Consider the following 27,877-nt stretch of genomic DNA (forward strand, 5'->3'; position numbering starts at 1 on the left):
CCCCACCCCAGCCCACTCTCAGTTCCTGGGGGCCAGGACAGCAAGACCAAGGCAGGGCCCAGGCCTCCCAGCCCCTAGAGCCGAGAAACCCCTTCTCCCAGAGCCCACGGCCAGTTATTACCCAGAACAGTGCACTCCACAGCGCCCAGCTCAAGGCCATCGCCCCAGACGGGGCAGGAAGCAGAGCTAAGGTCCCTGCCTGATGGTACAGAACCAGCCAGCTCTGGACCTTGGGCCCCCTGAATGTAGATGGAGACCCTGCCCCCATGGCCCCTAGGGAAGGGGGATTGGAAGTCTTCTTGCTTCCCTGGCCCTGGAGTCAGATCCATGGGACCGGGAGACCCAAGCTTCGAGCTGGGAGGAGGCTGGCTGGGCCCCACCCTGCCTTTATCACCAGCAGGTTCCACGTGTCCCTGGGAGAAGGGGGAGCCCTGACCCCAGGAGGGACTTTGATACTTGAAGCCAGAGGCCACAGGTGGGCCTACCAAGCGCTGGCCTCTCACTGGCGATGCAATCGCTGGGCTCTGGGTGACAACTGACCCACTCCCCCCACCCATCTGTCCCCACTGAAGGACTCCCAGAAGTCATGATTTTTTATTGGGAAGCAGACCTGGGGTGGGAAGCAGCGTGGCGCCCCCTGGTGAGGCCCAGGACCACAGCAGCCACAGCCAGGAACACAATGGTGGCCATGCCGAAGCCCAGCACCAGGGTCGCCTGCGCAGCAGAGGCCAGCCCCTCTGTGCCGGCAGGGTCACCAGCCTTCCCCAGGAAGATCAGCGGGCCCACGGTGACGTCTGCTTCTTCCGTCACTGTGAGAGGCACAGAACACCCGAGTGTCACCTTGGTCCCTAGCCAGGAGTCCAATTGTAGGTTTAGCTCTTAGTGTAAAATCTACTGGTTTAGCCCATGAACAGTGGCATCAGCCCTGTCCACATGCCTACCAGCAGGGGCCCAAGCTCATGGCAGGGCTAAAGCAGCCGCCACCCGGGTGGGCACCTAGACCCCTTCCTACCTAGCCCCAGGGTTTCTGTGTAAGAGACAGAGTCTGCCTTCCCCTGGGGCTAGGCGGCCCTGACAGGGAACAAGGGTGGAGCTGCAGCTGTTGGCCAAGGCCACAGGGAGGGCAGTGGCTGTCCCACGTCATACCGTGCCTGCGGCTTCGCAGAGAGGACCGGGCAGCATGGTTCTGGTTCATGGGGGAGCCTGCGATGAGGTCACAGTCACCGTTGCCGCAACACTCACAGATGTCTGCACTGCCTTCCACCGGGGCCCAGCTGAGAGAGTAGTAAGAGAGCAGCTAAGGTCTGTGTGTGTCGGAGGGGAACAGATGCAGGGGGAGGGGGCGCTCAGGCTCGGGCCTGCTCACCTGCTGGAGGACTGGTTGAAAGAACAAGCCTTGTTGAGCCGGTCCGGGGCTTGCTGGGCAGGAATGACCCTCAGGTGACACGTGATGTAGACCTGGGAGAAACAGCAGCTGTGAGCAGACTGAGTTCCAGAGCGGAGCTCCAGGCTGTGCCAGTGACTTTAAATGTTTAAAAAGTTCTATTTGAAGGACAGCTACAGAGAAGTAGAGACAGAGAGGTCTTCCATCTGCTGGTTCATTCCCCAGACGGCCACAATGGCCGGAGCTGTGCTGATGTGGAGCCAGGAGCTTCTTCCTGGTCTCCCATTTGGGTGCAGGAGCCCAAGCACTTGAGCCGTATTCTACTGCTTTCCCAGGCCGTAGCAGGGAGCTGGATTGGAAGAGGAGCAGCTGGGACTAGAACTGGTGCCCATACAGGATGCCGGTGACTCAGGCCAGGGCTTTAACCCACTGTGCCACAGCGCAGGCCCCAAGAATTTTTCCCCTTGGTGAGCAGGCATTATGGTGCAGCGGGTTAAGCCCCTATAGATGACGCCTGCATCCCACAAGTGCCTGGTCCGAGTCCCAGCCATGTTGTTTAAGATCCGGCCTCCTGCTGGCACTGCGGCTCACTAGGCTAATCCTCCACCTTGCGGCGCCGGCACACCGGGTTCTAGTCCCGGTCAGGGCGCCGGATTCTGTCCCAGTTGCCCCTCTTCCAGGCCAGCTCTCTGCTGTGGCCCGGGAGTGCAGTGGAGGATGGCCCAGGTGCTTGGGCCCTGCACCCGCATGGGAGACCAGGAGAAGTACCTGGCTCCTGCCTTCGGATCAGCGCAGTGCGCCGGCCGCAGCAGCCATTGGAGGGTGAGCCAATGGCAAAGGAAGACCTTTCTTTCACTGTCCACTCTGCCTGTCAAAGTAATAAAAAAACCCGGCCTCCTGCTGATGCACACCCTGGAAGGCAGCAGGTAGTGGCTCAAGCACGGAGACCCGGCTGGTGCTCCCGGTTCCTGGCTTCAGCTTGGCCCAGCCCTGGCTGTTGCAGGCGTTTGGGGAGTGAACCAAACCCGAGCATGCTGACATGGGACACATCATTAGCTCAAACGCGCACCCTGCCACCAGCGGCTCTAACAAGACCCTTGATCCTCGGCAGGCTGCAGGACTAAGCCCCATCTCTAAAGTGGTAGGGGACAGGCGTTTGGTGCAGAGGTAAAGTTGCTACTTGGGCTCAGAGCCCATATTGCAGTACCCGATTCTGTTCCATTCTGGGCTCCTCAGCTTCCTGCTAGCGAGTGGGCGCCCTAGAAGGCAGCAGTGGCCCAGGTAGCTGGGTGCCTGCCAACCACATGGGAGACCCGGATTGAGTCCTAGGCACCCGGCTCCAGCCAACCCCAACCGTGACGATGGCATTGGAGACATCAGCCAGAGGGTGGGAGCTGTCTGTTTCTACCTTTCCAATGAAGCCAAAGGAAGCTCAAGGTTTAGGGGTTAATTCATCCAAAATTGCACAAGTAGCAAAGCCGATTCTAGACTAGAAGTCCATCTCTCCCAGACTCGCCCACTTCACGTGCTCCATCCTGGGCTTAAGGAATCAGACTTGGGGCCGGCGCTGTGGTATAGCGGGTAAAGCTGCCGCCTGCAGTGCTGGCATCCCATATGGGCGCCAGTTCGAGACCCGGCTGCTCCACTTCTGCTCCAGCTCTCTGCTGTGGCCTGGGAAAGCAGTGGAAGATGGCCCAGGTGCTTGGGCCCCTGCACCCATGTGGGAGACCTGGAAGAAGCTCCTGGCTCCGGATCGGCACAGCTCTGGCCTTTGCAGCCATTTGGGGACTGAATCAGCAGATGGAAGATTCTCTGCTTCTCCCTCTCTGTAACTAGGGCTTTCAAGTAAAATTTAAAAAAAAAAGGAATCGGACTCCAGGATGAGCCCGGGATGGAGCATTGCTAAGTCACCGCCCGTCCCTCGCTGCCTGCCCAGGTAGGGGGCGCCATACCAGCAGCAGCTTCTGCAGGGCTCCTACATCTACCACCTGCCCTTGACCGGCTGACACCCCCTCCCCCACCCCGTCCCAGGAGGAAGGCTTCCGTCGCCCTCTCAGCATCACTACCCACAACAGACAACTGCTTCTGTCCTTGGCTTCCTCCCAGCCATCCCTCTGGCCTTACCCGGAGCCAGAGATCCCTGCAGCTCTTCAGGCAGGTCGTCCTGGTCTCTTAGGGCTGTACAGCCATCCCTGCCACCCATGGTCAACACTGCCCTGCTAGTTGGGCACCAGCTCCATTTGCACCCCTGCTGCTGGCCACCCCCCTGACACTGTTTCCCCATCCTCTGCCCCACAGAGCCATTTCAACTCCCTACCCCGGCCAGGATCTTCCACCCTAACACCCCTTCTGTGGGCCAGGATACCTTCTGCCCACCTGTCCGTTCTCCCACCCCACTCGGCCCGCCAAGCGAGAGCTTCAGGCCCACTCTGTCTTGCTTCTTGCCCTCCTGCAGTCTGCCAGCCTGCGTGAAACCCTTGTTCTTCCTACAAGGCTGTGGAGGCCAGGAAGGGAGCATCGTGGAACAGTCTGCAAACTCCCCCTGGTGTCCCCAATGCTGCCCAGCCCTCAGTGGACTGCACAGCTGATTACTTGTTAGAATTGCCTGGCCCTGGGGCCGGCACTGTGGCATAGTGGGTAAAGCCACCACCTGCAGTGCTGGCATCCCACATGGGCGCCGGTTCGAGTCCTGGCTGCTCCACTTCTGATCCAGCTCTCTGCTACGGCCTGGGAAAGCAGTGGAAGATGGCCTAAGCCCTTGGGCCCCTGCACCCACAGGGGAGACCCGGAACACACTCCTGGCTCTGAAGCCGTTGCAGCCATCTGGGGAGTGAACCAGCAGATGGAAGACCTCTCTGCCTTTGAAGTAAGTACATCTTTATGAAAAGTCACCTGGTGGTAGGGAGGTGGGCATTTAGCCGACAGTTAAGGCACCTGCCTCCCAGTGTCTGCTCCAGCTCTCTGCTAATGCTGATCCTGGGAGGCAGCAGGTGTTGGCTCCAACACCCATGTGAGAGATCTGGATTGAGTTCCTGGATTGAACCCTGGACCCAGTCCTGGCCATTGACCCATTGTGGGTGTTTGGGGAGAACCACTGGATGGGGCACTCTAGCTTCTTTCAATGTAGAGAAAAAAAAAAAAAAAAAGAGGCTATATTTGAAAGAAAGGCTGAGTGGCAGAGCAAGTTGTGCTAGCCAAGCTGAAGCAAGGAGCCTGGCCCGCCGTCCTTATCTCCTGGGCCCTAAGACTCCAACTATCTTCTGCTGCTTTCCCAGGCACGTTAGTAGTGAGCTGGATCATAGCCAGGACCCAAAGCCGCACTCCCCGCTACAGGCGGCTTAACCCAAGCTCCACAGCTCCAGCTCCACCTCCGGTTTTTAGAAGCAAACAATCACCTGATGTTTGTGACATCTGTTGCACTTCCAAGCAAAATGATAGAGTTTTGCTCAGATCATCCCTACCCCACCTAACGGTCGAACTCGGAGGCATTGACTTTAAACCTCTTCCAACTGCGTGTATGTGGGAAGCATCAGAGATAGGAGACAGGGGAGGCCAGGCCCCACCCTGCCAGGGGAACACCAGCCTTAGTTTCCCCTTTCCAGCCCAGTGCCAGGGAGCTAGCGCTGAGAACTGTTTTATTCACTTCCCCCTCACCGGTTCTGCTAACCGCCACCACCCCCACTCCCCACTCAGGGAGCTGGTGCGCGAGCTACCTGGTCTTCACTTGTGAGCCTTGCCAGCACCACCTGACCTGGCTCCAGGCCGGGCCCCCTGCCCCATCCCTGCCCGCCCTGCCCCATCCCTGCCTGCGGGAGGGAGCCATCCTCACCTCCCTCCCCCTCTTGGGCTTCAGGGGTAGGCTTATCTTAGTGGTTTGCTGAGTAGAAGTAGGTTCACCTGTAAGCTCCTTAGGACTGCAAAGCCCAGGCTCCTCCCAGACCCCCGGAGGTGGGGCCCAGACACCTGTCTGCAGGTGGAGCTGGCTCCTATAAATCCTGAGGCTACGCTGCCCAGACCTCCAGACCCGCCTTCTTTGCCCTTGGAGAAAGCCTGCAGAAGGCGGGACCTCTGCCCTGCTGGCCTTGGTGAGGACAAGGTCTCCAGACCTCATAGTTGTCGCTCGAGCTATCAGCTCAGTCTCCTGGTTCTCTGCTTGCCCCCCATTTCTAGGACCCCTGCCCCTCTCCATCCTGCAAGGTCTCCTACCAGCCTCGTAAGGCTCTGTTGCTCCTGCCTTCTCCAGGGAGACCTCGCTGCAGCCCATGGCTTGATCTGCTTGGTCCCTTGTCACTCAGATGGGGGCCCGAGCAGGAAGTCCTGGGCTGATGAGCTCTAAGGAATACCAGGGGGTTACTAAGCCCGACCCAGCGTCCCACCTGCTTCCAGGCTATAGAATAGACCAGAGTTACCGTGTGCCTGGAGTCATTAGCGAAGTGGAACACGGCCACCATGAACTGGAGCACGTCCGGCTTCGGCCTGGGGGCTTTGAACTTGGAAGCCCCATCGGAGAGGCCATCCACAAGACAGCTTGAAGGAGAGCAAGAGAAGGCCATCAGAGGTCGCGGAGAGGCCGGTCACCCCGCCAGGAAGGTCACCCAAGAGAGGGAGCCCCAACCCTCACCCGTGCAAGTCCACGATGGTGTGATAGGGGGAGCCGCTCTGGTCCCGTGTCGGGGTGGCCACGCAGCGATCCACGAACAGCAGCAGGGGCGGGTGGCTGCCCGTGCGGACCTCTGCCTGCAGGTGGGCCGTGTCGCCCAGGTGGAAGGTGGGGGACATCTTTTCTCGGCTCCAGTTCTCTGGAAGGCATAGCCGGGGCTGAGACAGCCCTAGGCTCTCACAGCAGCTCCCCCCAGGCAACCGCCACCCCCAGCTTACCCTCCATGAGGCGCAGGGAGAACACCAGCCTCTCCTCTGACAGTACCGTGGTCCAGAAGGGCACCCAGGTCGGCAGGATCGCCCGGCTGCTCACGTTGCCCTGCCTGGGAGAGGGACCAAGCTGCCCGGGCCTGCCCACTTGGGCCCACGTTGGGCCATGGCTAAGAACGGAAGCGCCAACAGACACCCAAGGCTGAAGCCAGTCCTTTACTGCACCCCCTCCCCCAACCTCCGCACCCACGAGTGGCCCAGTGCGTGCTGCGTGCCAAGGTATCCAAGCTTCCACACTTGGCTCCTAGACCCACATCTGCCCCTCTTCGGCTTCAGCCAAGTCTGGGGTCCGGGGCAGGGGGCCCTGCCTGTACTGCATGTCCTCCTCGGAATTCTTGAGCGGGGGCAGGGGTCAAGGTTGAGAAAGTCCGTTAGAGACAAGCACAAATGGGCTTTGGCCCTCCAGAAGCCAGCAAGAGAACCTGAGATCGTGCCGGGCACAGGCGGGTCCCTGGCCTGTGAGAGGGGGACCAGGTGGCTGCAGACGTCCACCCCACTGACCCAAGGTCAATGGGCAGGGGCTGCTCCTCCGAGTGACGCACCTGTGACGAGGTACCCGGAGCTGGTCAAAGCGTCCCAGCCTACAGCACGTCACCCCAGGGCATCTGCAGCCTGGAGGCTGGGTCCGTCTGCATCAGGTAGAGCTACTGAGTTCAGGGATGGCCATGGCCCCAGGAGGGCTGGCTCAGCACCCTGCCCTCGGCTCCTTAATCTCCCCCCACCCCGGCTGTCAGAGGGTGGGCCTCAGCTCCTCACCCAGTTCTCCACCTGCTCTCAGGTGACCCCCTGGGGCGAGAAGCAGTCCTCACCCGTCCTGGGTGGCGCTCACTGAGGGATCTCAATCTGAACATTGAGTCTGCTTGTCCTGCTTGCTTTAGGGACCCAGGCTGCTAGGGGCCCGCTGCCCTGCCCTGCCCTGGATGTGTGCCCACACGACCCTGCCCGGGGCAAGGGTGGTCATCCGGGAGCCTCCTCCAGGCCTGTGGCCGAGTCCTCGGGTCAGCACCTTCATGCCGGCATCAAGCCTCCAGCCTGCTCAAGGGCTGAGCATGTGCCTGGTATGGGACTCCACCTCATCTGTGGGAGCCACCGGCAGGGCAAGGCACACTCTTCACACCAGGGACCAGGGCCACGGGCAGAGGGCAGGTTGCAGGCCCAGGGCAGAGGGCAGAAGCCACCGTAGCACAGTTGGCCTCCCAGGAGCTGGGCGCACCCCCTGCAGCTGCCCCAGATGCATTTCAAGGGCTCGGAGTGGACCCGGCAGATCCCGCATTCCCACCCGGGGCACAGGGCAGGGGCCGCCTCACAGCCCTGCTGTCACGTCCGGGGCCCTCGCTCCAGGGTGCACGCGGCCGGCCAACCGTCCCACACCAACCTGGGGTAGCGGCACTCGATGGGGACCTCGGCGCGGTTGGTCCTGAGGATGGACAGGTTTCCCGCGGGGCGGGGGTCGTGGAGCAGGAAGGAGCTGTACACCAGGGAGTCGTCAGTCACCTGAAGGGAACGGGAGGGGTGAAGCCCACCAGCGTCACAGCCCCCAGGACGCTCCACCCCTGCGAGGATGCAGTGAGGGTGAGCAGGTGTGTGGGGGCGGGGAGGACTCAGGCTCTTCTGCTGGCCAGTTGGGGGGGGGCAGGGGACAGACAGGACTGAGGTCTGCATCAGCTCAACAGCGCCCAGCCACTCTCCCCTTCTCACAGGGGTTCCTTTCTCGGGGTGGGGGTGGGGGGAGGCTCCAAAGCAGCAGCCTGAGTCCCAGGAACTTGAACTTCCTGCACACCTGTCACCGTTCTGCCCTACTCGCAGGCCCATTTCACAGAAGGGAAGCCGGAGGCAGGAGAGCACAGGCAGGTGCAGCTAGGGCAATCGGCACCCCCTCAGGGGGCCTGCAGAAGGAGGAGGAGGGGCCTGCCTAGGGAGAGGAGCACCTGGGGCGCAGGTGGCCACCCGGCCCCAGCCTCAGCCTCCAGCTCCTGGCAAACCTTGAGGGGCCCCTCGTCAAGGGTTAAGGACTGCAGGTCAGGGCAGGCACAGGGCCCGGTCGGCCGGCCGTGGTCCTGGGGACACAGCAGTGGAGAAGGAAGCAGCTGGGCTTTGCTGGGCCTTGAGGTCACCAGGGGTTGCAGGGCAGAGCCCCGTGCCTGGCTCTGGTTTAGCAGCCAGCGCAGCCTGGACAGTGGCATTTCGGAAGCCTCCCACGTGCTCCTAATGCGTGAGGCTTGGGAGTCACCGAGCTTTAATTATTCCTCAGAGAACTCCTGGCTGCTCGGGGGTCCCCCTCTCCAGGGAAACAAGGACCCCCACCTGCAACCAACACCCGAGCCTGGAAACCACACGTGGGATCGGAGCTCCGGCTGGAGGCTCCAGGGCCCAGCTGGCCCCGCCTCGGCCAAGCTCCTGCTCCAGGATTGGGAGGATGGGGGAGAGCCCCCTTGTTGTGGTCTGAGCCCGTTTCTCCACTGACTTGGGGGAGAGGGGCTGGTCTGGATGCTGAGGTCTCTTGCCTCCATGAGCCCCGTTGGCTCGGAGTCACCTGCAGGGAGCCAGTCAGCAGCATCAAGGCCTGCAGGACAACCCCGCTCCACTTTTTCCTCCAAGCTTTGCACACTGGCCTCCCTCGGCATGTGGCAGCTCAAGCTGTGCTCACATCAGCATCTCATGCCGGAGCACCTGGCTGCCCCACACCCAATCCAGCTCTCTAGTGTGGCTGGGAAAGCAGTGGAGGATGGCCCAAAGTCCTTGGGCCCCTGCCACCCATGTGGGAGACCCGAATGTAGTTTCTGGCTCTTGGCTTCAGCCTGGCCCAGCCCCGGCTGTTGCAGCCATTTGGGGAGTGAACCAGCAGATGGAAGATCTCTCCCCTCTCCCCTCTCCCCTCTTCCCCAACCCTCTTTCTCTTGAGACAGTTTGGAAAGTCCAACTGACATAGATAAAGAGGTCTTCCAACTACTGCTTCACCCCACAAGTGGCCACAACAGCTGAGGCTACACCAGGCTGAAGCCAGCAGCCATCTTGGTTTCCTGCATGGGTGCAGGGGCCCAAGGGCTTGAACCATCTTCTGTTTTCCCAGGTGCGTTCGTAGGAAGCCAGGTAGGAATGGGATAGGAAGTCTCTCCTCCGAGTTCCCAAGGCCTCCAAGCCAGTACCTGGTGGACCCTCCTCCCCCAGTGCTGGCCATGGAAGAAGGCTTAAGTCCTCAGGAGTTAGGGGGGTACCCCCTGGAGGGGCCCCCAAAGCACGGCCACCCCTGGACTCCACCCCACCTATCTGATTTCCACAACGCCAGGCAGGGAGCTGCCCACTGCTGCTCCACCTGCCTATAGACAAGCGAGAGGGGTCTGCCCCAGCTGACCCCCTATGGCTCATACAGCCACAGTACCCGCATCCGCCCACCAGGGCCGGGGAGCCCCAAGCCTCACCTGCACGCTGTTACCACATTCATGCAGCCCGACCTCGAACCTGACCACGGCGTCCGTGGAGGCCTGGGGCTCGCAGCCCTCGGGGCCCAGGCTGAGGTCGGCCTCCTGGATGAGCTTCCCGGTGCCAAAAAGGTCCCTGCTGACCGTGACCACGAGCCGGGCCTCCAGACACTCCACCACCACGGGCGTCACGGAGGGCGCGGGCTGGCGGGTCCCGCCCTGCCAGAACCAGAGCGGCTGGGGGCAGCACAGCTCCGAGCCTCCCCAGAGCAGTAGGCAAACGAAGAGCCCGTAGCTCAGCCCCATGGTGCCGACAGAGTGGCGGGCAGCCACCGGCCAGCCATCTTATACCCCAGGGAACGACGGCCGGCTCCCACCTGCACGTGCACCTGTCTCCCTGCCCCAGCAGTTGCAAAGCAAGGCCCAAGGTCAGAGGGCATCACGGACACCTGCGAGGGGAGGGGCGTGAGCTCCCTGCCCTGCCCCGCCCACTGACCAGGAACCTGGGTCTCAGCTCCGGAAGCCCCTGGTGATTCCCATTGGCCTGCAGCCCACTCAGCCCTAACTTCTCACCACCTGCCCGCTGCCACCCACAGGTGCAGCCCAGGCCATGACAGGTCCGCGGGCCATGAGCGGGTGAGGAAGGCTTTGACTGAAGCCTGGGGAGACTGGATTCCTGTGGGAGAGCAGAGGAGGGGAGCCTGAGAGGCCTCGGCAGACTCCACGCCTCCTCCGCGGTGGGCAGCCCCTGTGGGCCACGTGCACATTGTATATATATTTTTAGTGGTTTTATTTTTGGGAGAAGTCTCACTTCACCTGCTTCAAGGGATGGGCCTTTTTAAATGAACATTTTTCTTTTTAAAATGTTCATTTTTTTAAAGATTTTATTTATTTATTTGAGAAGTAGAGTTACAGACAGAAGGAGAGACGGGGATTCACTGATTCACTCCCCAAATGGATGCAACGGCCAGAGCTGGGCCGATCCTCAGCCAGGAGCTTCTTCTGGGTCTCCCACACAGGTGCAAGCGCTTGGGCCATCTTCCACTGCTTTCCCAGGCCACAGCAGGGAGCTGGATCGGAAGAGGAGCAGCTGGGATTAAACTGGTGCTCATATGGGATGCCAGTGCCACAGTTGGAAGATTAACCTATTGCGCCACAGCGCTGACCGCTAAAATGTTCATTTTATTTGAAAATCAGCAGAAAGAGAGAGAGAGAGAGAAATCTCCCATCTGTTGGTTCCCCCCCCCCCCCCCAGATGCCCACAGTGACCAGGAGCCTGGAACTCCACCTGGGTCTCCCAGGTCAATGGCAGAGACCCAAGGGCTTGAGCGCCACCTGCTGCTTCCCAGGGTGCAACAGCAGGGAGCTGCCATTGGAAGCAGAGCTGGGACTTGAACCGGGCACTCTGATATGAAATGTGGGTGTCGCAAGCAGACGCTTAACCTACTGCAGCAGAGCCCCCCCCCCATGCTTATCCTCTCGTTCCACTTTCCGCAGGCTTCTTGAAGTGGCCCCATTCTTGGGCAAACGCACGCGATGTTAGTGGTTTGGAAATACTGCTTTCAATGCCCCTGGCTGCACAGATCGGGCGATGCCTGCTAACCCGACCTTTTCACCTTCACTCTTAGTATGTTGTAATACAAGTACCCAGGTGGCCGGCGCCGCGGCTCACTAGGCTAATCCTCCGCCTTGTGGCGCCGGCACACCGGGTTCTAGTCCCGGTCAGGGCGCCGGATTCTGTCCTGGTCGCCCTCTTCCAGGCCAGCTCTCTGCTGTGGCCCGGGAGTGCAGTGGAGGATGGCCCAAGTGCTTGGGCCCTGCACCCCATGGGAGACCAGGAGAAGTACCTGGCTCCTGGCTTCGGATCAGCGCGGTGCGCCAGCCGTAGCGGCCATTGGAGGGTGAACCAAGGGCAAAGGAAGACCTGTCTCTCTGTCTCTCTCTCTCTCTGTTCACTCTGCCTGTCAAAAAAAAAAAAAAAAAATACAAGTACCCAGGGACCAACGCTTCCATTGAGTTCACATGAGAGACAGGTGGCTCAATTCATCCACTTACTGGCACTAAGCAGGGCGGGGGTCAGCTCAGGCAGAGGCAGCTGTGAGGAGAGGCGTCCTGGGGCCCCGGCTGGGCCTGGGGACATCTTGGAGCTCCAGGTCTTGCTGAAGCCTTAGGCAGGCTCTGGCCGGCTCCTGGCGGGAAGGGGGTCCCGAGATGAGAGTCTACTGCACCAGTCCTAGCAGGAGACAGCGCAAGACTGACAGGTGCAGCCCTTGCTGACTACATTCTCTGTGCTAGAGCACAGAGGGGAGGGGAAATTCTCACATTCATGGTGTGTAATTCCTGGGGACAGAAGTACACGTTCATTTGCAAATATTTGCTGCTTCTTCCTTTTTTGAAAGATTTATTTATTTATTTGAGAGGGAGAGTTACAGACACAGAGAGGGAGGGACACCAAGAGAGGTCTTCCATCCTCTGGTTCACTCCCCGGATGGCTACGATGGCCAGGATTGGGTCAGGCTGAAGCCAGGAGCTTCTTCCAGGTCTCCCACGCGGGTGCAGGGGCTCAAGCACTTGGGCCACCTTCTGCTGCTTTCTCAGGCCATAGCAGAGAGATGGATGGGAAGTGGAGCAGCCAGGACTCGAACCGGTGCCCGTTCGACGCCAGCGCCGCAGGTGGGGGCTTGGGCTGCAGAGAGAACCTGGCGAGAGCTCAGATGAGGCGCCCCTGCAGCCCGAGGTTCCCAAGGGGCAGTGAGCTGGACGGGCTGCGTCCCCGGAGCGCGGCCGCGCTGGCACGCAGCTGTGCAGGTGTTGCTGGGAATAGGGTGGGCGGGGCTGGGAATGGGAGACCAGGGCTTCCCAAGGCTGCACATGCACCCTCAGCTCTCAGAGGACCCCAGAGAAAAAAATGGGAAGAAATCGGCGAGTGTGGGTGTGGAGAGTCTATGCCCACGACGTGAGTGGAGCTGCATTCCCCTTCGTGAGAGAGCGGACTGCAGGACTCCTAAGGCTGCGACCAGGGAGGGAACAGGCCCAGCACCTGCGGGGTGGAAATGTTAGATCTTGTGCATTTTTCAGAGATGTGCTGCCCCCTGGTGGCAACAAGGCACCAACCATGCAGAATCCAACAGTATTTTCCTTGAGCCTAGATACTTTTTTTTTTTTTGAAGAATTATTTATTTATCAGAAAGGCAGAGTTTCAGAGAGGCAGAGAGAGAAAGAGAGAGAGAGAGAGAGAGTCTTCTATCTGCTGGTTCACTCCCCAAATAGCTGCAACGGCAGTGCTGGGCCAATACAAAGCCAGGAGCCAGGAGCTTCTTCTGGGTTTCCCTGGTAGGTGCAGGGGCCCAAGCACTTGGGCCATCCTCCACTGCTTTCCCAGGCCATAGCAGAGAGCTGGATCGGAAGTGGAGCAGCCAGGACTTGAACCTGCACCCATATGGGATACCGGCACTGCAGGTGGAGGATTAGCCTGCTAAATCACAGTGCCAGCCCCTTTGTTTTATTTTTTTTAAGATTTATTTGAATGGCAGAGTTGGAGAGAGAGGGAGAAAAAGACACACCACACACACACACACGTGCGCACACGCACACACACACTTCATTCCCCAAATGGCCACAATGGCTGGAGCTGGGCCAGGCTGAAGCCAGGAGCTTCTTCCAGGACTCCCACATGGGCACAGGGGCCCAAGCGCTTGGGCCATCTTCCGCTGCTTTCCCAGGCCATTAACAGGGAGTTGGATGACAAGTGGAGCAGCCGGGACTTGAACCGGTGCCCATATGGGATGCCGGTGCCACGGGTGGATACTTAACCACTACACCACAGTGCTGGCCCCTCCCTTAAGTTCAGGGTTCCTGCTGGGGGAGCCGTATCACTCCCTCAAGTTGATAAAGTCTTTGAGTAAAATCAGGGCAAGGAAAGTGAGCTAAGGAGGGGGGCTGGGGGGCAACGGGAGGCCAGACCCGCGGGCACCCAGCAGACAGGGCCTCCTTCCACCTTGGGCAGCACCTGCGAGGGGTGTGGAGGGCCTCCCTGCCCACGCGGGGAGCCTGTCCCTCAGGGTCGACGCGAGTTAGGGCACTCGGGGACTCCAGGGTTGGCTAAGGGCTGTCTCAGATCAGGCACGCTTGGCTGCCCTGCACGGGGGTGGAGCTCCATCCAGGCTTCCAGAAACCTGATTCCTGGGGTGGGGGCAGGGAGGGGGTACAGCACAGCCGGGAGAGGAGGGGCCCTCCCCCACACCCCATCTCCTCCTCCGCCCGCCTGGCGCCCTTTCTCTGGGGCCAACTCCGGCTGTGCAGGCCACCTCCGCGGTCCCTTCACTGCCCTCTGCCCCCAAGGTTGGGTGGGGACAGGCTGGGGCCACCGGCCAGCCCCATGGACAGGGACTCTGCCCCTGCTCGCCTTGCAGCCTCGGAGGGGAAAGAGGAAAGGGCCGTGGCCACCTGCGTCTGGGGGTGCCTTCCCCCTCTTAAACTTCCGGGCACGGAGACGGCGACTCCACCTCGCACGGACTGTAGGAGAAGGGACGGAAAGAGTCCAGAACATTCCGCCAGGTATGAGCCCTTCACGGTGCTGATGCATGTGTGTGTGTGTGTGGGTGCGCGCGTGTGACAAGTTTCCCATTGATCAGTCTGGGAGGTGTCCTTGGCCATCTCCTGGGTCCCTTCTGACTGCTTCATTCTTAGATTCTGCAGCCATAAACCTCAGTCAGTCATTCAACAAACATGTTCCGGGTCTGTACTCAGGGCCAGGTATGATCCAGCTCCCACCCTCAGAGGTGCACAGTCTAGAAGGAAAGACGGTCAAGACAATGGCGTCCACCCTGATGCTTTGCCAGACACTGGGCTAACACTTTTGCGAACATCAGCTCCTTTAGCCTAGCAACAGCTATAAGGGCTGAGTGACTCCCACAGAGGACCGTGAGGCTGGCAGGTGCGTCCTGCTGCCTGCCCGCACCTGGGTGACAGGTGCACGTACAGAGAGCAGAGAGGGAACCAGACAGCCTCGGGGGGCCACAGTCACCGAGAGCACTGGCGAGGAGGAACCCCCAGCCTGACCCTGGTCCCCAGGGTGGGAGGCAGGAGCAGGCTGGGGGGTGGGGAGGGAGCAACTTCCGGTCTGAGGAGGAGGGAGGTGACCAGGCTTCATGAGGTCCGTGAAGACTGCTGGGGTCAGCCGGAATCTGAGGTCCCTGGGGTCAGGATTAGGGGTCCTTCTTCCATGCTCCTGGGCTGGGTTGCCGGGGGCGGGGGATTGAGTGGGGGAGGGGGCTCCCAAGGATTCCTGGAAGTTGTCCCTGTACTCACAGGGTGGCAGCTGGGGTGGGGTGGGGTGGAGGTGGGGCAGTGTCCCAGGAGGCTAAGAGGGAGGTGGCCCAAGGTGGGGAGGCAGGGGACAGCCCAGACAACTATGTGCCTCCCTTCCCCCCCCACCTCACAGCCAAGATTGCACTGAGGGGCTCCCCTCCCCCCAGGCTTCAGACCCCATCTCCCAGCTGTCCCCAGCCCAGGACAAAAGCTGATTATTCCGCTGGGGCTGCACCGGGCCCCATGAATGGGTGTTGAAAGCCCCGTGTCCGCGTGCAGATAGGTTTTCTTCTCCCCAACCTGACTGTCAGGGCGGGCGGAGGCAAGGCCAGGGAGAGCCCAGGGGGGAGGGGAGGGGGGATATCCTCCCGGAAGGGGCACCTCAGGCTTAAGTGTATCCCGCGTGTGCACCACCACCTCACAGCTGCATCGTGGGGGCTGGGCTCCCGCACAGCCCAGGGAAGCCAGGTGCTGTCAGTCCAGCTGTCCAGGTACCTTTTGTGTTGGTCCTTCCTCTCTGCCCACTCATCATCTGACTGCATCAGCCAACCCACCCACTGTGCGCTGTGCACCTGCCCAGTTGCTGGATGTTGGTCACTGGTCCCTGCTTTTCCTTCCACTTTGATACCTCAGTCAGAAAACAAGATCGAGGGCTTCCTCCCTCCAAAGCACACAGCCTCCCAGGTGGCGCTTGCTTGTTCAATTCTCCCAGACGCCTCTTCCTTTGCCACTTTGGCATATTTGTGGGCACGGGAACCAAGATTTCCTGAACATTTCTTCTCTTTATTTTTTTTTTTAAGATTTGTTTATGTATTTTGAAAGGCAGAGTTACAGGGGGTTTGGCAGGAGAGAGAGAGAGAGAGAGAGAGAGAGAGAGAGAGAGAGAGAGAGAGAGAGAATAGAGAGAGAGAGATCTTGCATCCAATTGTTCACTCCCCAGATGGTTGCAACAGCCAGGGCCAAGCCAGGCTGAAGCCAGGAGCTTCTTCCAGGTCTCCCGCATGGGTGGTAGGGGTCCAAATGTTGGGGCCATCATGTACTGCTTTTACCAGGCGCATTAGCAGGGAGCTGCATTGGAAGTGGAGCAGCCAGGACTCAAACCAGTGCCCATATGGGATGCCTGCATCAAGGCAATGACTTTACCTGCTGTGCTACTGCGCCAGCCCCAATTTCTTCTCTTTAAATTGACTCATGTCTTCTGATTTAAATTCATTTGAAAGAAAAACTTTCTACGGAGGCAGGAGGTCTTCAAAAAGTTTGTGATGATGTGTGTGTTAGGAAAAAACCAGGCGTGAATTTCAAATTCTTATGGCATCAAAATAAGCATGTTTTTTTAAAGGCAACACTGCCTTATCGACCTGTGTATCCATCTATCCACTTATCTTTTAAGAGGCGGAAAGAGAAAGAGTGATTTCCTATCCACTGATTCACTCTTCCAGTACTCCAAGCTGGCAGCCAGAAACTCAATCCTGGTCTCCCATACAGCTGGCAGGAGGCCAAGGACTTTTTTCTTTTTCTTTTTTAAGATTTATTTATTTGAGGCCGGCGCTGCGGCTCACTAGGCTAATCCTCCACCTAGCGGTGCCGGCACACCGGGTTCTAGTCCCGGTTGGGGTGCTGGATTCTGTCCCGGTTGCCCCTCTTCCAGGCCAGCTCTCTGCTGTGGCCAGGGAGTGCAGTGGAGGATGGCCCAAGTGCTTGGGCCCTGCACCCCATGGGAGACCAGGAGAGGCACCTGGCTCCTGCCTTCAGATCAGCGTGATGTGCCGGCTGCAACACGCCGGCCGCGGCGGCCATTGGAGGGTGAACCAACGGCAAAAGGATGACCTTTCTCTCTGTCTCTCTCTCTCTCACTATCCACTCTGCCTGTCAAAAAAAAAAAAAAAAAGATTTATTTATTTGAAAGGCAGAATTACAGAGGCAGAGAGAGAGGTCTTCCATCCGCTGGTTCACTCCCCTCATGGCTGCAATGGCCGGAGCTGAGCTGATCCCAAGCCAGGAGCCAGCAGCTCCTTCCGGGTCTCCCATGTGGGTGCAGGAGTCCAAGGACTTAGGCCATCTTCCACTGCTTTCCCAGGTGCATTAGCAGGGAGCTGGATCGGAAGTGGAGCAGCCACATGGGATGCTGGCCCTGCTTGTGGCAGCTTTACCTGCTACGCCACAGCGTCGGCCCCTGAGCCTAATGACTTGACCCATCACCACCGCTTCTCGGGGTCTGCATTAGCAGGGAGCTGGAGTCAGGGTCCAGAGCTGGGTCCTAGACCCAGAGGTCCCTGATACGGGATGCAGACATCTTAACCGCCAGGCTAAATGCCCGTCCCCAAATAAACATGTTTTTTAGATTTCATTTTTCCAAGAACTCTTTGAAGTACCCTCATATTGTACCAATGGATAGAAAACCAGAGCTCAGGGGGCCAGCGCTGTGGCACACTGGGTTAACGCCCTGGCCTGCAGTGCTGGCATCCCATATGGGCACTGGTTCAAGACCCGGCTGCTCCACTTCCCATCCAGCTCTCTGCTATGGCCTGGGAAAGCAGTAAAGGATGGCCCAAGTCCTTGGGCCCCTGTACTCACGTGGGAGACCCGGAAGAAGCTCCTGGCACAGCTCCGGCCATTGTGGCCATCTGGGGAGTAAACCAGCGGATGGAAGACCCCTCTTTCTCTCTCTGCCTCTCTTCTCTCTGTGCAACTCTGACTTTCAAATAAATAAATAAATACCAGAGCTCTGAGATGGGCCCTGTGGGAGAGCAGATTAACCCAGCACTTGCCACACTGGATCCCATAACCGAGGGCTGGTTCAAGCCCTGGCTGCTTCACCTGCAAGCTAGCTTCCTGTTAAGGCATCTGCGAGAGTTCCTGGCTCCTGGCTTTGGCCTGGCCCAGCCCTGGCTGCTGTGGTCATTTGAGGAGTGAACCAGTGGATGGAAGATCTTTCTCTCTCTCTCTGTCTCTCTGTCCAAGTCAATAAATAAATAACTAAATAAATCTTAGGAAAAAGCAAACACAACCACCACAGTTCTTTGCTATAAGTGGAAAGTACTGTAAAAAAAAAAAAAATCAATGACAATAAAACAGTCACGGTCTACCTGTAGCTCCCCGAAATGACGTGGGCTCCTATGGCACCTGCACCATGCGCTGGGATTCGTGGGCTCCCGTCTTCCTCATCCCTGGCTGTTGGCCCCGCCCTCGCCTGCCCTTCGGCCTGAGGTTGGCCCCCCCTCCAGCGGACAGTAAGCCGTGCAGGTCTTGAATTCCAGATGTTCCAGCTGTGACTTCTCCCCGGCCCCTTGATGGGACCACCGGCTGGCTGGACGCACGGGGACGCAGAGGCACGAATGGGTCCCCAGCTGGATGAAAGGACCCCGGCGTGGAGGCCAGGAGATGGGGGCGCGGCCCCTTCGCCCCTGCCCCCAGCCCTGTCCTTCCTTCTCCTCCTGCCGCTGGGTGAGTGCTCCCCGCCACCCCTCACCCCTACCCCGCAGTCCCCGGCCCTTCACGTCCCTGGCCCTTGTCCCAGGGTGTACAATTATGGTGGAAGGTGAGTTGTGAATGAGCCGGTATTCGGCATTCTTTCCAGCTCGGATGTTGGCCCAGGGCTGACAAAGAGCAAAGAGGCTAAGTTTGGGGGCGCAGAGGGCTCGGGACCGGAAGTGAGAGCTAAAATGACCCCAAGAGTGGGGAGCTGGGGGATCCTGGACATAGGAAAGAGGGAGATGGGCCCACCAGTAGCTGTTGGAAAGGCAGCTGGTAGAACAGACAGAATCAGATGGCCTCAGGACTGTCCTGAGGTAAGAAAGAAATGGAACCTCAGTTTCTTCATCTGTGAAATGGGTGTGCTAGTATTAGAGTACCTCAAAAAGTTCACGGACAAGTAGGATCAGAAGGGAAGTTTATTGGGGTGGGCGTTTGGCCCAGTAATTAAGATCTTGCTAGGGACATCTGTATCCCGTACTGCAGTACCAGGAGAAGGTTTGAGCCCCAGCTGCACTCAGAATTCAAGCTTCCTGGTGGTGCACACCCTGGGGGATGGCAGATGATGACCCAAGTATCTGGACTCTGCTACCCATGTGGGAGGCCCGGATGGAGCTTTCCGGCTCCTGGCTTCAGCCTGGCCCAGCCCCTGGCTGTTGCTGGCATTTGGGGAATGAACCAGCAGGTGGAAGATATCTGTGTGTGTGTGTGTGTGTGTGTGTGTCTCTGTCTCTGTCACTCTGCCTTTCAAATGAATAAATAAATCTTTTTTAAGAAATAAACTTATCTTTTAATTCCATTGCCCATCAAACTTAGAAAAAAATTTAATATTTATTTTTTGAAATTCAGTGTTCCACAGAAAGATCTTCCATAAAAACTGATTGGGCCCAGGTGGCCCAAGAAGCCAGAAGCCAGGAGCTTCTTCTGGGTCTCCCATGTGGGTGCAGGGGCCCAAGGACTTGGGTCATCTTCCACTGCTTTCCCAGGCCATTAGCAAGGAGCTGGATAGGAAGTTGAGCAGCTGGGACTTGAACCGGCACCCATATGGGATTCTGGTGCTGCAGGTGGCAGCCTTATCCGCTACGCCACGATGCCGGCCCCTTCCACAAACTTAAAAAAAAATTTTTTTTTTGTTTACTTAATTTATTCCAAAGGCAGAGAGACAGACTTATAGAGATCTCTCACCGGAGATCACGCTCCAAATGCCCACAAATAGCTAGGCTGGGCCAGTGCAGAGCCAGGAGCCGGGGGAAGCAGCCAGGTCTCCCGTGTGGGGTGGCAGGGACCACACAGGTGGCCCTGAGAGAGAGAGAGGCATGCACGTGGGGCCCAGGAAACTCCGAGGAAACGGGCAGCGCTTCTACCGGAGGGTCCAGGAGGGCTTCCTGGAGGAAGGGGCTCCAGGCTGGGTCTGGGGTCTGCAGAACTAAAACGAGCAGGGTTAACCAGAAGGGGTAAACTACCTGGAGATCAGACAAAGGGGAGATGAGGGAGGAAGGGAGGCTGGTCAGGCCGCTTTGCAGAGAGAGCCCAGGGGCTGGGAGTCCTGCAGGGGAGAAGCAGGCGAGTCAGGCAGACCTCTCTGGGGTGGGGGTGAAGTGGGGAGTCCTACGGGGACCAGAGACAATGGCGCTTCGGAAAAGCAGGAGTCCTGGGGGCGGTGGGGATGGAGAGGACCGTGGGGGAGGGGCGGCAGCTGAGGAATGGGGGAGGGGCCCACATTGTTCCCCACTCTGTTTCAGCCAGTGCCCTCCAGCCCACTCCACTGCCCTTCCCAGGTAGGTGCCGCTGCCCCGCCCACCCTCACCCTCCCCTGCCCCCAGGTGTGCAGCTGGACTGAGAGAAGACCTCAGGGGAGTGGGGAGCCACCAGCCCCCTGCCGTGACCCTACTTGCCCCGGGCTGTGTGGTGGGGGTGGGGGGATCGCCACAGTCTCCCCACTGCACAGAAGGGACTGACTCCAGGGGGTCCCACGGCTTTCTGGCCACGGGGGTCCGCCCGGAGGTCAGATCGGGCACAGGGACTCCCTTGGCCCCGCCGGGGCGCGCCAGCTTGTTTCTCCGCAGAGCTGAGGCTGGTGGGGGGCCCCAGCCGCTGCCGGGGGCGCCTGGAGGTCCTGCACGACGGCTCCTGGGGGAGCGTCTGCGACGACGACTGGGACGTAGTGGACGCCAACGTGGTGTGTCGCCAGCTGGGCTGCGGCCTGGCGCTGCCGGTGCCGCGGCCGCTCGCCTTCGGCCAGGGCCGGGGCCCCATCCTGTTGGACAACGTGGAGTGCCGCGGGCAGGAGGCGGCACTGAGCGAGTGTGGCAGCCGCGGCTGGGGCGTACACAACTGTTTCCACTACGAGGACGTGGCCGTCCTGTGCGAGGGTGAGCTGCGGGCCGCTGGGCGGTGGGCTCCACTTAGGGGTGAGACGGCCCGGGGAGGGGGGGGATCGGACTGTGTGGCCATCGGAGGACGGGGCTAGGGGCTGCGTCGCCAGGGGCTGGGCGGAAACCCAGCACCGTGGTGGAGTGGTTCGGACCTGGACAGCAGCGCTACCAACTTTCAAGAAAATCATCAGATTCGGTGTTCTTGGCAGGTCTGGGGTGCGGCCCGAGAATGCGCATTTCCAAGAGCTGCCAAGGGGTGAGGGTGGAGGACAGGCAGGTGGCTGACCTCCTCTCTTGCCCCCGGCCTCTCCTCCGCAGAATTCTTGCCCTCGCAGTATGCCACAAGGAGAGCGCTGACCAGCAGCGCGCCCCCTCCATCTCTGCAGAATGGGAGAGGTGAGCCCGGGTGGGGTGCGGGGCGCTCAGGAGAGGCAAGCCCCAGCCAGGCCCTACCCAAACTGAGGATTGGGGATGGCGAGGAAGTGGGGCTGGGGGCTGCGGCCATGCACGGAGTAATGGTCAGGACCAAAGAGGCAGGGCAATCGGGGGAGGAAGAGGGGGTCCCATCAGGGCCAATCAGGGAAGGCTTCCTGGAGGCAGGGCTGTGGCTTGAAAGGAGGAAGCTGGGGAGAATAGGAGGCAAGGTGGCTGGCTCCCCCCACCCCACCCCACGCCGGGAATGCCAAGCTGGGTCTCTCCTGGGATCCACAAGCCAATCCCATCTGAGCGGTGGGCAGGCAGCGCCTCCGGGGGTGGGTACGCCTGGGTCTTGGGGCGCTGGGGTGGAAGGCGCAGCCCTGTGCAACGTGCGCCCCTCTCCCCGCACCAGACGAAGGCAGCGTGCGCCTGGCGGGGGGCGCGGGCCCGTGTCAGGGCCGCGTGGAGATCCTGCACGCTGGGGTGTGGGGCACCGTGTGCGACGACGACTGGGGGCTGCCGGACGCCGCCGTGGTCTGCCGCCAGCTGGGTTGCGGCGCGGCCCTGGCCGCCACCACCAACGCCTTCTTCGGCTACGGCACGGGCCACATCCTGCTGGACAACGTGCACTGCGAAGGCGTTGAGCCGCAGCTGGCCGGCTGCTCCAGCCTGGGCTGGGGCGTGCACAACTGCGGGCATCACGAGGACGCGGGCGTGTTCTGCGCAGGTGCGGGGCGCCGGCCGAGGGCGGGGCGGGGTGGCAAGCGAAGGCGGGGCCAGGGGCGGGGCGCCGGTCGGGGCGGGGCCGGGCCCTGTCCTGATGCTGCAGGAGATAAAGTGCACCCCGAGTGGGCGAGCGATTTTTAATATCTCAGTACTGTCCCCCGTGGCACGCTGCAACCCAGGCAGCAGTACTGCAGTGTTGCCCCGCCAGTATTCCACGGTGTAAGGCCTGTGGCCCGTACCCTAAGAATACATCCCGAATTTTCTAGCAATTTCCAATTACTCTCCATGGACTACTTCAAAGGAAGGATACTCTAGAATCATCCCAGAGATACTCCAGAGTTCTCTGTTTAAAGCAGAATTGCCTATCACAGCCCTCTGTAAACCCGATGCTGTGTTTTAAGATTTCTTTCTTTGTGGGCAGCGGGGCAGCTGGGATTTCAACCAGGATGCTGGTGTCGCAGGCGGTGACTTAGCCACTGTGCCTCCACGTTGGCATTTTCTCCCTGCCTAGAATCTCCAAGACAGACAGTGCTTGCCCATGGCTCCTTCTGGTTCACAGCAAATCCAGGGCTGGCGCCTCCAGCCATCCGGGAGCCAGGGCATCGCCGTGGGCGCAGCAGGCTAACTTTGCTGCATGGCCTTGAGCTCACACCCCTGGCCCGGTCTAGCCCTATTTCACCCGTACCCTGGGGATGGTGAAGCTTGTTCTACCCAGTGCTGGGGACTGTGCATGGCCTGCCCTGGTGGGAAAGGTCTTTTTCTCTGTTTCCACTTCGTGGACGCCTTGGGCTTCTGAGAACTTTGGAGAGAAATGAAAAGTGTGTGTGTGGGGGGGCTGTCCAAACCGTGAATCGTGTACCTGTGCAGCCAAAGTAAATAACAGCCGATGTCCAAGCCGGGCAGACCACACTGGGCCCCAGCTGGGGCTCAGCTCCCAGCCCCGAAAGCCACGTCCTGTCTGCTTCTCTCGGGCCACCCTCCCCTCCTCGCCGGACAGAACCCCCCAGCCTCTGAGCCTGCCACCTCCCCTCTCTCCTGCTCCAGTCCTGGACCCTGCAACTCCTACAGCACCGCCACCCTCAGCCACAAGAGACGACTCGGCCTGGCACACGGAGCGCGCAGGTAAAGACTCCAGCCCTCCCCAGGCTCGAATCAGAGAGAGGCGGGGTGGGCGGGGCAGACAGGGGGGTACACGGAGCCCAGCGTTCTGCAAGGTGGGAGGGGGCAGTAGGAGCCTTTGGGACCTGAAGGGCCTTGCTTGTGAAAGGGGTTGAATTAAAGTTTGAGTCACGGTTAGAAACCGCGTTTGGAATTCGGGTTGGCAGTATCTGTGGGATGGAAATTAAGAGTGGCGGCTGGCATTAGACCTCGCCTCGTTCCAATCAAGTTTTCTGGAGAGCCCACGGCCACGCAGGGACGGCACGGCCACCCTGGGCTGGAGGCGGAGTGGGGTGCGGTTCAGCTTTGGGAGGGGCTCCCCGACCCCCTTCTCTGCAGCTACTCGGGGCGGTGCCCAGCCCTCGGGGGAGACTGCGTCGCTGACCACCGCCGCCTGGGCAGCGGGGAGGAAGAGTAAGTAGCAGGGCCCCGGGGCCGCGGGGCGGGGAGGGCGGGCGGGCCGGGGCTCTGGCCAGGAGCCGTTCGCCCCAGCCCAGCCCCTCTGGCCGCGGGCCTGTGCGCCCCGCAGGCGGGCGGCTGCGGCTGGTGGGCGGCCCGGGCCCGTGCCGCGGCCGCGTGGAGGTGCTGTACGCCGGGGGTTGGGGCACCGTGTGCGACGACGACTGGGACTTCGCGGACGCGCGCGTGGCCTGCCGCGAGGCGGGCTGCGGACCCGCGCTGGGCGCCACGGGCCTCGGGCACTTCGGCTACGGCCGCGGCCCCGTGCTGCTGGACAACGTGGGCTGCACGGGTACCGAGGCCCGCCTGAGCGACTGCTTCCACCTGGGCTGGGGCCAGCACAACTGCGGTCACCACGAGGACGCCGGCGCGCTCTGCGCAGGTAAAGGCCACCGCGTGACCGCCTGACCGCGCGCAGGCGCGCACTGTGGTGCGGGGGCGGGGCAGGGTAGACGCCGAGCGACGGGCGGGGCCGTGCGTGCGCGCGCACTGCGGCCCGGGCGCGGTGGGGCCGGGACTGAGAGATGGGCGGGGCCGTGCGTACGCGCGCACTGCGGCGGGGGCGGGGACGAGGCCGGGGCGGAGTCGGATGTGAGAGGTGGGCGGAGCCGTAACGTACGCGCGCACTGCGGAGGGGCAGGACAGAGCCGGGTCTGAGATGGGCGGGGCCGTGCGTAAGCGCGCACTGCGGCGTAGGCGGGGCAGGCCCTGTAAAGGTGGGCGGGGCCTACGTGTACGCGGCACTGCGGTACGGGCGGGGCCGCACGGGATTGGCGGGGGAGTGGGCGGGGCCGCGCGTGAGCGCTCTGCGGCACGGCGGCGGCCCGGGGGAACGCCCTCTCCGCAGAGGAGCGCCCCGCGTGTCGGCGCGCTCTGCGCCTGCGCGGCAGGGGCGGGGCTGGCAGGGCTGGCGCTCTGCGGCGGGAGGCGGTCTGGTGCCGTGTGCGGCGCTGCGGGCCCTAGGGTGGCTGCGGTTCCGCCACTGGGGAGGGTGGGGCCGCGCTGGTGAAATCGGGAGTCAGCCTTGCGCGGGCGAGGGGTGACCTCTGGGACGAGCCTGGGGGAAGGTGGCATTTGCAGGGTGGCCGGTCGTTGTAAAGCTCAGCCCCAAGCCTCTCTTCTCCACCCACAGCCCTGGCCCCAAAGGCCCGAGCCCCAGGAAGCTTTTGCTTTGGGCCCCAGAGTCGAAGCAGCACAGCCCTGTTTCTGAACTGCTGTTTCTGAACAGCCCTGGGGGAGGGCTGGGGCTGAGCTGGCCCCAAGGAGCGTGTCCGTTAGGGTGACAGCCTCCTCTCCAATCTGCTTCCTGAGCTAGGCCCAGATGAGTTGGTCCAGCAGGAGGGGTCTGAGACCACGCGGGTGCCCACGCCTCGGCCCAGGGACGGTAAGCGCCCAGGGCCCCCCCGACAGTGCAGGCACCAGGGTGGGCCAGCACCCGCGCGGTGTGCACGGGGCCCTGCCTGGGACGCTCGTCCGTTGGCGCTTCTCTGAGGCCTCATGACGGAGTTGGGGAAAGGAAGGAGGTGGGAGTTTCAAGCTGGAGCCCTTTAGAGACTGGGAGAGCCGGGATCGAGATCCTGTCCTGAGGGGGAGTAGCGGAAGAATTCAGAATTCGGCCTGGCGCTGGGGGGTGGGGCCGGTGTTGAGCCCCTGAAGGAAGACTGACGCCCCCATGCCCATCCCATTTTAGCCTTCCGGCATCCACTGGCTCCCAGGGCAGTGCTGGGTGCCCCACCACCACCCCTTCCCTGGCCTAACCTGGGAGCGACCAGGCACAGGCTACCCCGCCCAGCCCCAGCCCTTGTCTCTGCCCACACAGGGCACCTTCGTCTGGCCAACGGAGCCCACCGGTGCGAGGGGCGCGTGGAGCTCTTCCTGGGGCAGCAGTGGGGCACCGTGTGCGATGATGCCTGGGACCTGCGGGCAGCCGGCGTCCTGTGCCGCCAGCTGGGCTGTGGCCAGGCCCTGGCGGCCCCCGGCGAGGCCCACTTCGGCCCGGGCCGGGGCCCCATCCTGCTGGACAACGTCAAGTGCCGTGGGGACGAGAGCACGCTGCTTCTGTGCTCCCACATTCGCTGGGATGCTCACAACTGTGACCACGGCGAGGACGCCGGCGTCCTGTGCCGGCCGTTATGACCCAGCCAGCCCTGCAGGCCACCCACCTCCTCCTCCTCCTCCTGTGGCTACTGCAGTTCACTTCGCCCCTTCCTGCCCTTGCCTGGGAGAGAGCCTGCCCTGATGGGGTGGTCCTGCAGGGGGCAGGCGGGGTGGGGTGGGGGGAGCCCGGCCCTGCCTGCTCACCGTGTGACCCCAGCCTGTCATCAGCTATTGTGGGTCCACTTCCACGGACACGCCCATGTTTTGCTTGGCCAGAACAAAACGAGGGGCAGGGAAATCACCCCTCACCCCCTGTCCTAGGTGGGGTTCCTATTCCGACACCCTCGACCTCTGTCTTCCCCGACCTGCAGCCCGGGGGCCTCACCGTGAATGGGGCGCCTCAGTCTCCCAGGGCCTGCCCTGTTCTCCCAGGGCCTGGACTCGGATGGTGCTCGGCTGGACCAGGGGACTGGAGGGGCCGAAGCAGGGACAGGGGCCCCTCCCCGCAGCGGGAACCAGCGTCTCTCATGTGTGCTGCCCCCACCACAGAGCTCCCACTTTGCAGCCGCAAAGAATGCGGGGGGGCCTGTAGCCACCCTTTCACAGGTGCCAAGAGAATAAAGCACTGTCCCCGGTCTGTTGATGGAAGGCGGAGTGTGGGCCTCGGTGCGCCCCCTGGGGCAGGACAGGAGGAAGCGGCCGGGAGAGCTCCTGGCAGGCCGCCACACCCTGGACATGCTGACTCGCCGTGTTATGCCTCCAAGCCTCCCAGACGGTTCCCCTGGCCCATCCGTTTCCTTTTATTTATTTATTTGAAAGGCAGAGAGAAAGAGGAAAAGAAATCTTCCCTCCCACTGGTTCCCTCCCCAAACGGCCACCGGGATTGGGCCAGGCCAAACCCAGGAGCCGAGAGTTCAATCTGGGTCTCCCGCCTGGGCAGCGGGGAGCCCACTACTGGCGCCGTCACCTGCTGCCTCCCAGGGTGAGCGTTAGTAGGAAGCTGGACGGGAAGTGGAGCCGGGACCTGAACCCAGTGTCCTAAGTGGCAGGTTAACCACTGCGCCACCTGGATTCTCTAGAGAAAAGGCCGGAAGGGAGACCAGGGAGAAAGAACCAGCGGGGGGGGGGGGGGGGACTTCCCGCAGCCTTCAGGCCTTGCCCTGAGGAGGGGATGCATGATTTGCTGGAATCAACTGGCCGGTGTCACTCCTGCTCTCTGCAGGCCCTGCATCAGCCTCCTGCTGGTCCCTGTAACCAGTCTCCAGGAAAGCAGTGCCTCGAGACAACACAGGAAGTGGGCCTCCAGCCTGGGCGTGGAGACGCCCACGTCCCAGCTCCAGCTTCCCGCTGCTGGGCACCCGGGAAGGCAGCAGGCGGCGGCTCACGCACTTGGGTCCCTGCCAGCCACGCGAGAGATCTGGATTGAGTTGTGGTTTTATTATCTTTTCGGTTCTCAAAGCCGGAGGTCTGAAGTGGGTCTCCCTGGGCTCCCTTGGGGGTATTGGCAGGGCAGTGTTCTTTGCAGAGCACCTAGAGAAAACACTTTCTTACCCTGTCCTTGGTGGGGCTGCCCCCCGCCCCCACTCCACCCCGTTCTGGGCCTGCTCGTGACCTGCTAGCCGTGAGTTTCCATCACTCCCGTCAGTGCATCCCCTTACACTCTGTGCCTCTCTCTTTGTATCTCTTAAGGCCTCCCATGTTTATTTTCATCTATTTTTTTAAATTTATTTATTCAAAAGTCAGAGTTACACAGAGAGGAGAGGCAGAAAGAGAGAGAGAGAGAGGTCTTCCATCCGATGGTTCACTCCCCAATTGGCCACAATGGCTGGAACTGCGCCAATCCGAAGCCAGGAGCCAAGAGCTTCTTCCGAGTCTCCCACGTGGGTGCAGGGGCCCAAGGACTTGGGCCATCTTCCACTGCTTTCCCAGGCCATAGCAGAGAGCTGGATGGGAAGTGGAGCAGCCAGGACTAGAACCAGCGCCCATATGGGATGTCGGCCCTTCAGGCCAGGGCGTTAACCTGCTGTACCACAGTGCCAGCCCAGTTTTCATCTATTTAAAAGACAAAGCAACAGAGAGGGGAGACATCTCCTCCCACCCCCAACCACCAAATGCCTGCGAAAGCCTGGAGT

At 60.9% G+C, this 27,877-nt stretch overlaps 2 protein-coding genes across 5 annotated transcripts; one reads left to right on the forward strand and one right to left on the reverse strand.

Annotated features, from left to right (window-relative positions):
- Positions 1-581: 581 nt before the first annotated feature.
- Positions 582-10,038, reverse strand: ZP3 (zona pellucida glycoprotein 3). Its single transcript, NM_001195720.1, has 8 exons — positions 9,733-10,038; positions 7,689-7,807; positions 6,263-6,366; positions 6,006-6,183; positions 5,794-5,911; positions 1,367-1,458; positions 1,147-1,274; positions 582-809 (listed from the first exon to the last, which is right to left on the reverse strand). The coding sequence occupies exons 1-8, from the start codon at positions 10,036-10,038 to the stop codon at positions 595-597; spliced, it is 1,260 nt and encodes a 419-aa protein (NP_001182649.1). The 3' UTR covers positions 582-594.
- On the forward strand, positions 6,556-26,393 carry SSC4D (scavenger receptor cysteine rich family member with 4 domains). 4 transcript variants are annotated; one of them, XM_051837941.2, is made up of 13 exons: positions 6,557-6,951; positions 9,220-9,383; positions 14,145-14,289; positions 18,300-18,486; positions 20,256-20,291; positions 20,565-20,885; positions 21,207-21,284; positions 21,718-22,032; positions 23,076-23,153; positions 23,529-23,603; positions 23,719-24,030; positions 24,964-25,032; positions 25,468-26,393. In XM_051837941.2, the coding sequence occupies exons 4-13, from the start codon at positions 18,333-18,335 to the stop codon at positions 25,782-25,784; spliced, it is 1,755 nt and encodes a 584-aa protein (XP_051693901.1). In that variant the 5' UTR covers positions 6,557-6,951; positions 9,220-9,383; positions 14,145-14,289; positions 18,300-18,332; the 3' UTR covers positions 25,785-26,393. The 4 variants fall into 4 exon arrangements, with proteins under 4 accessions (XP_008256201.1, XP_051693901.1, XP_008256200.1 ...); XM_008257979.3 differs by lacking the exon at positions 9,220-9,383 and having other exon boundaries at positions 6,556-6,951; positions 18,286-18,486; XM_008257978.3 differs by lacking the exon at positions 9,220-9,383.
- The last annotated feature ends 1,484 nt before the right edge of the window (positions 26,394-27,877 follow it).

This window comes from Oryctolagus cuniculus, chromosome 19 (assembly GCF_964237555.1).
Source record: "Oryctolagus cuniculus chromosome 19, mOryCun1.1, whole genome shotgun sequence".
Lineage (NCBI taxonomy): Eukaryota > Metazoa > Chordata > Mammalia > Lagomorpha > Leporidae > Oryctolagus > Oryctolagus cuniculus.

Coding starts and splice junctions, on each gene's coding strand:
- ZP3 (NM_001195720.1), bottom strand. CDS start 10,038: ATGGGGCTGAGCTACGGGCTCTTCGTTTGCCTACTGCTCTGGGGAGGC. Junction 1,459..5,793: donor CTAATGACTCCAGGCACACG/GTAACTCTGGTC, acceptor TGTTTCTCCCAG/GTCTACATCACGTGTCACCT. Junction 1,275..1,366: donor TTCAACCAGTCCTCCAGCAG/GTGAGCAGGCCC, acceptor CTACTCTCTCAG/CTGGGCCCCGGTGGAAGGCA.
- SSC4D (XM_008257979.3), top strand. CDS start 18,333: ATGGGACCACCGGCTGGCTGGACGCACGGGGACGCAGAGGCACGAATG. Junction 20,292..20,564: donor CACTCCACTGCCCTTCCCAG/GTAGGTGCCGCT, acceptor GGGGCGCGCCAG/CTTGTTTCTCCGCAGAGCTG. Junction 22,033..23,075: donor CGCGGGCGTGTTCTGCGCAG/GTGCGGGGCGCC, acceptor CTCCTGCTCCAG/TCCTGGACCCTGCAACTCCT.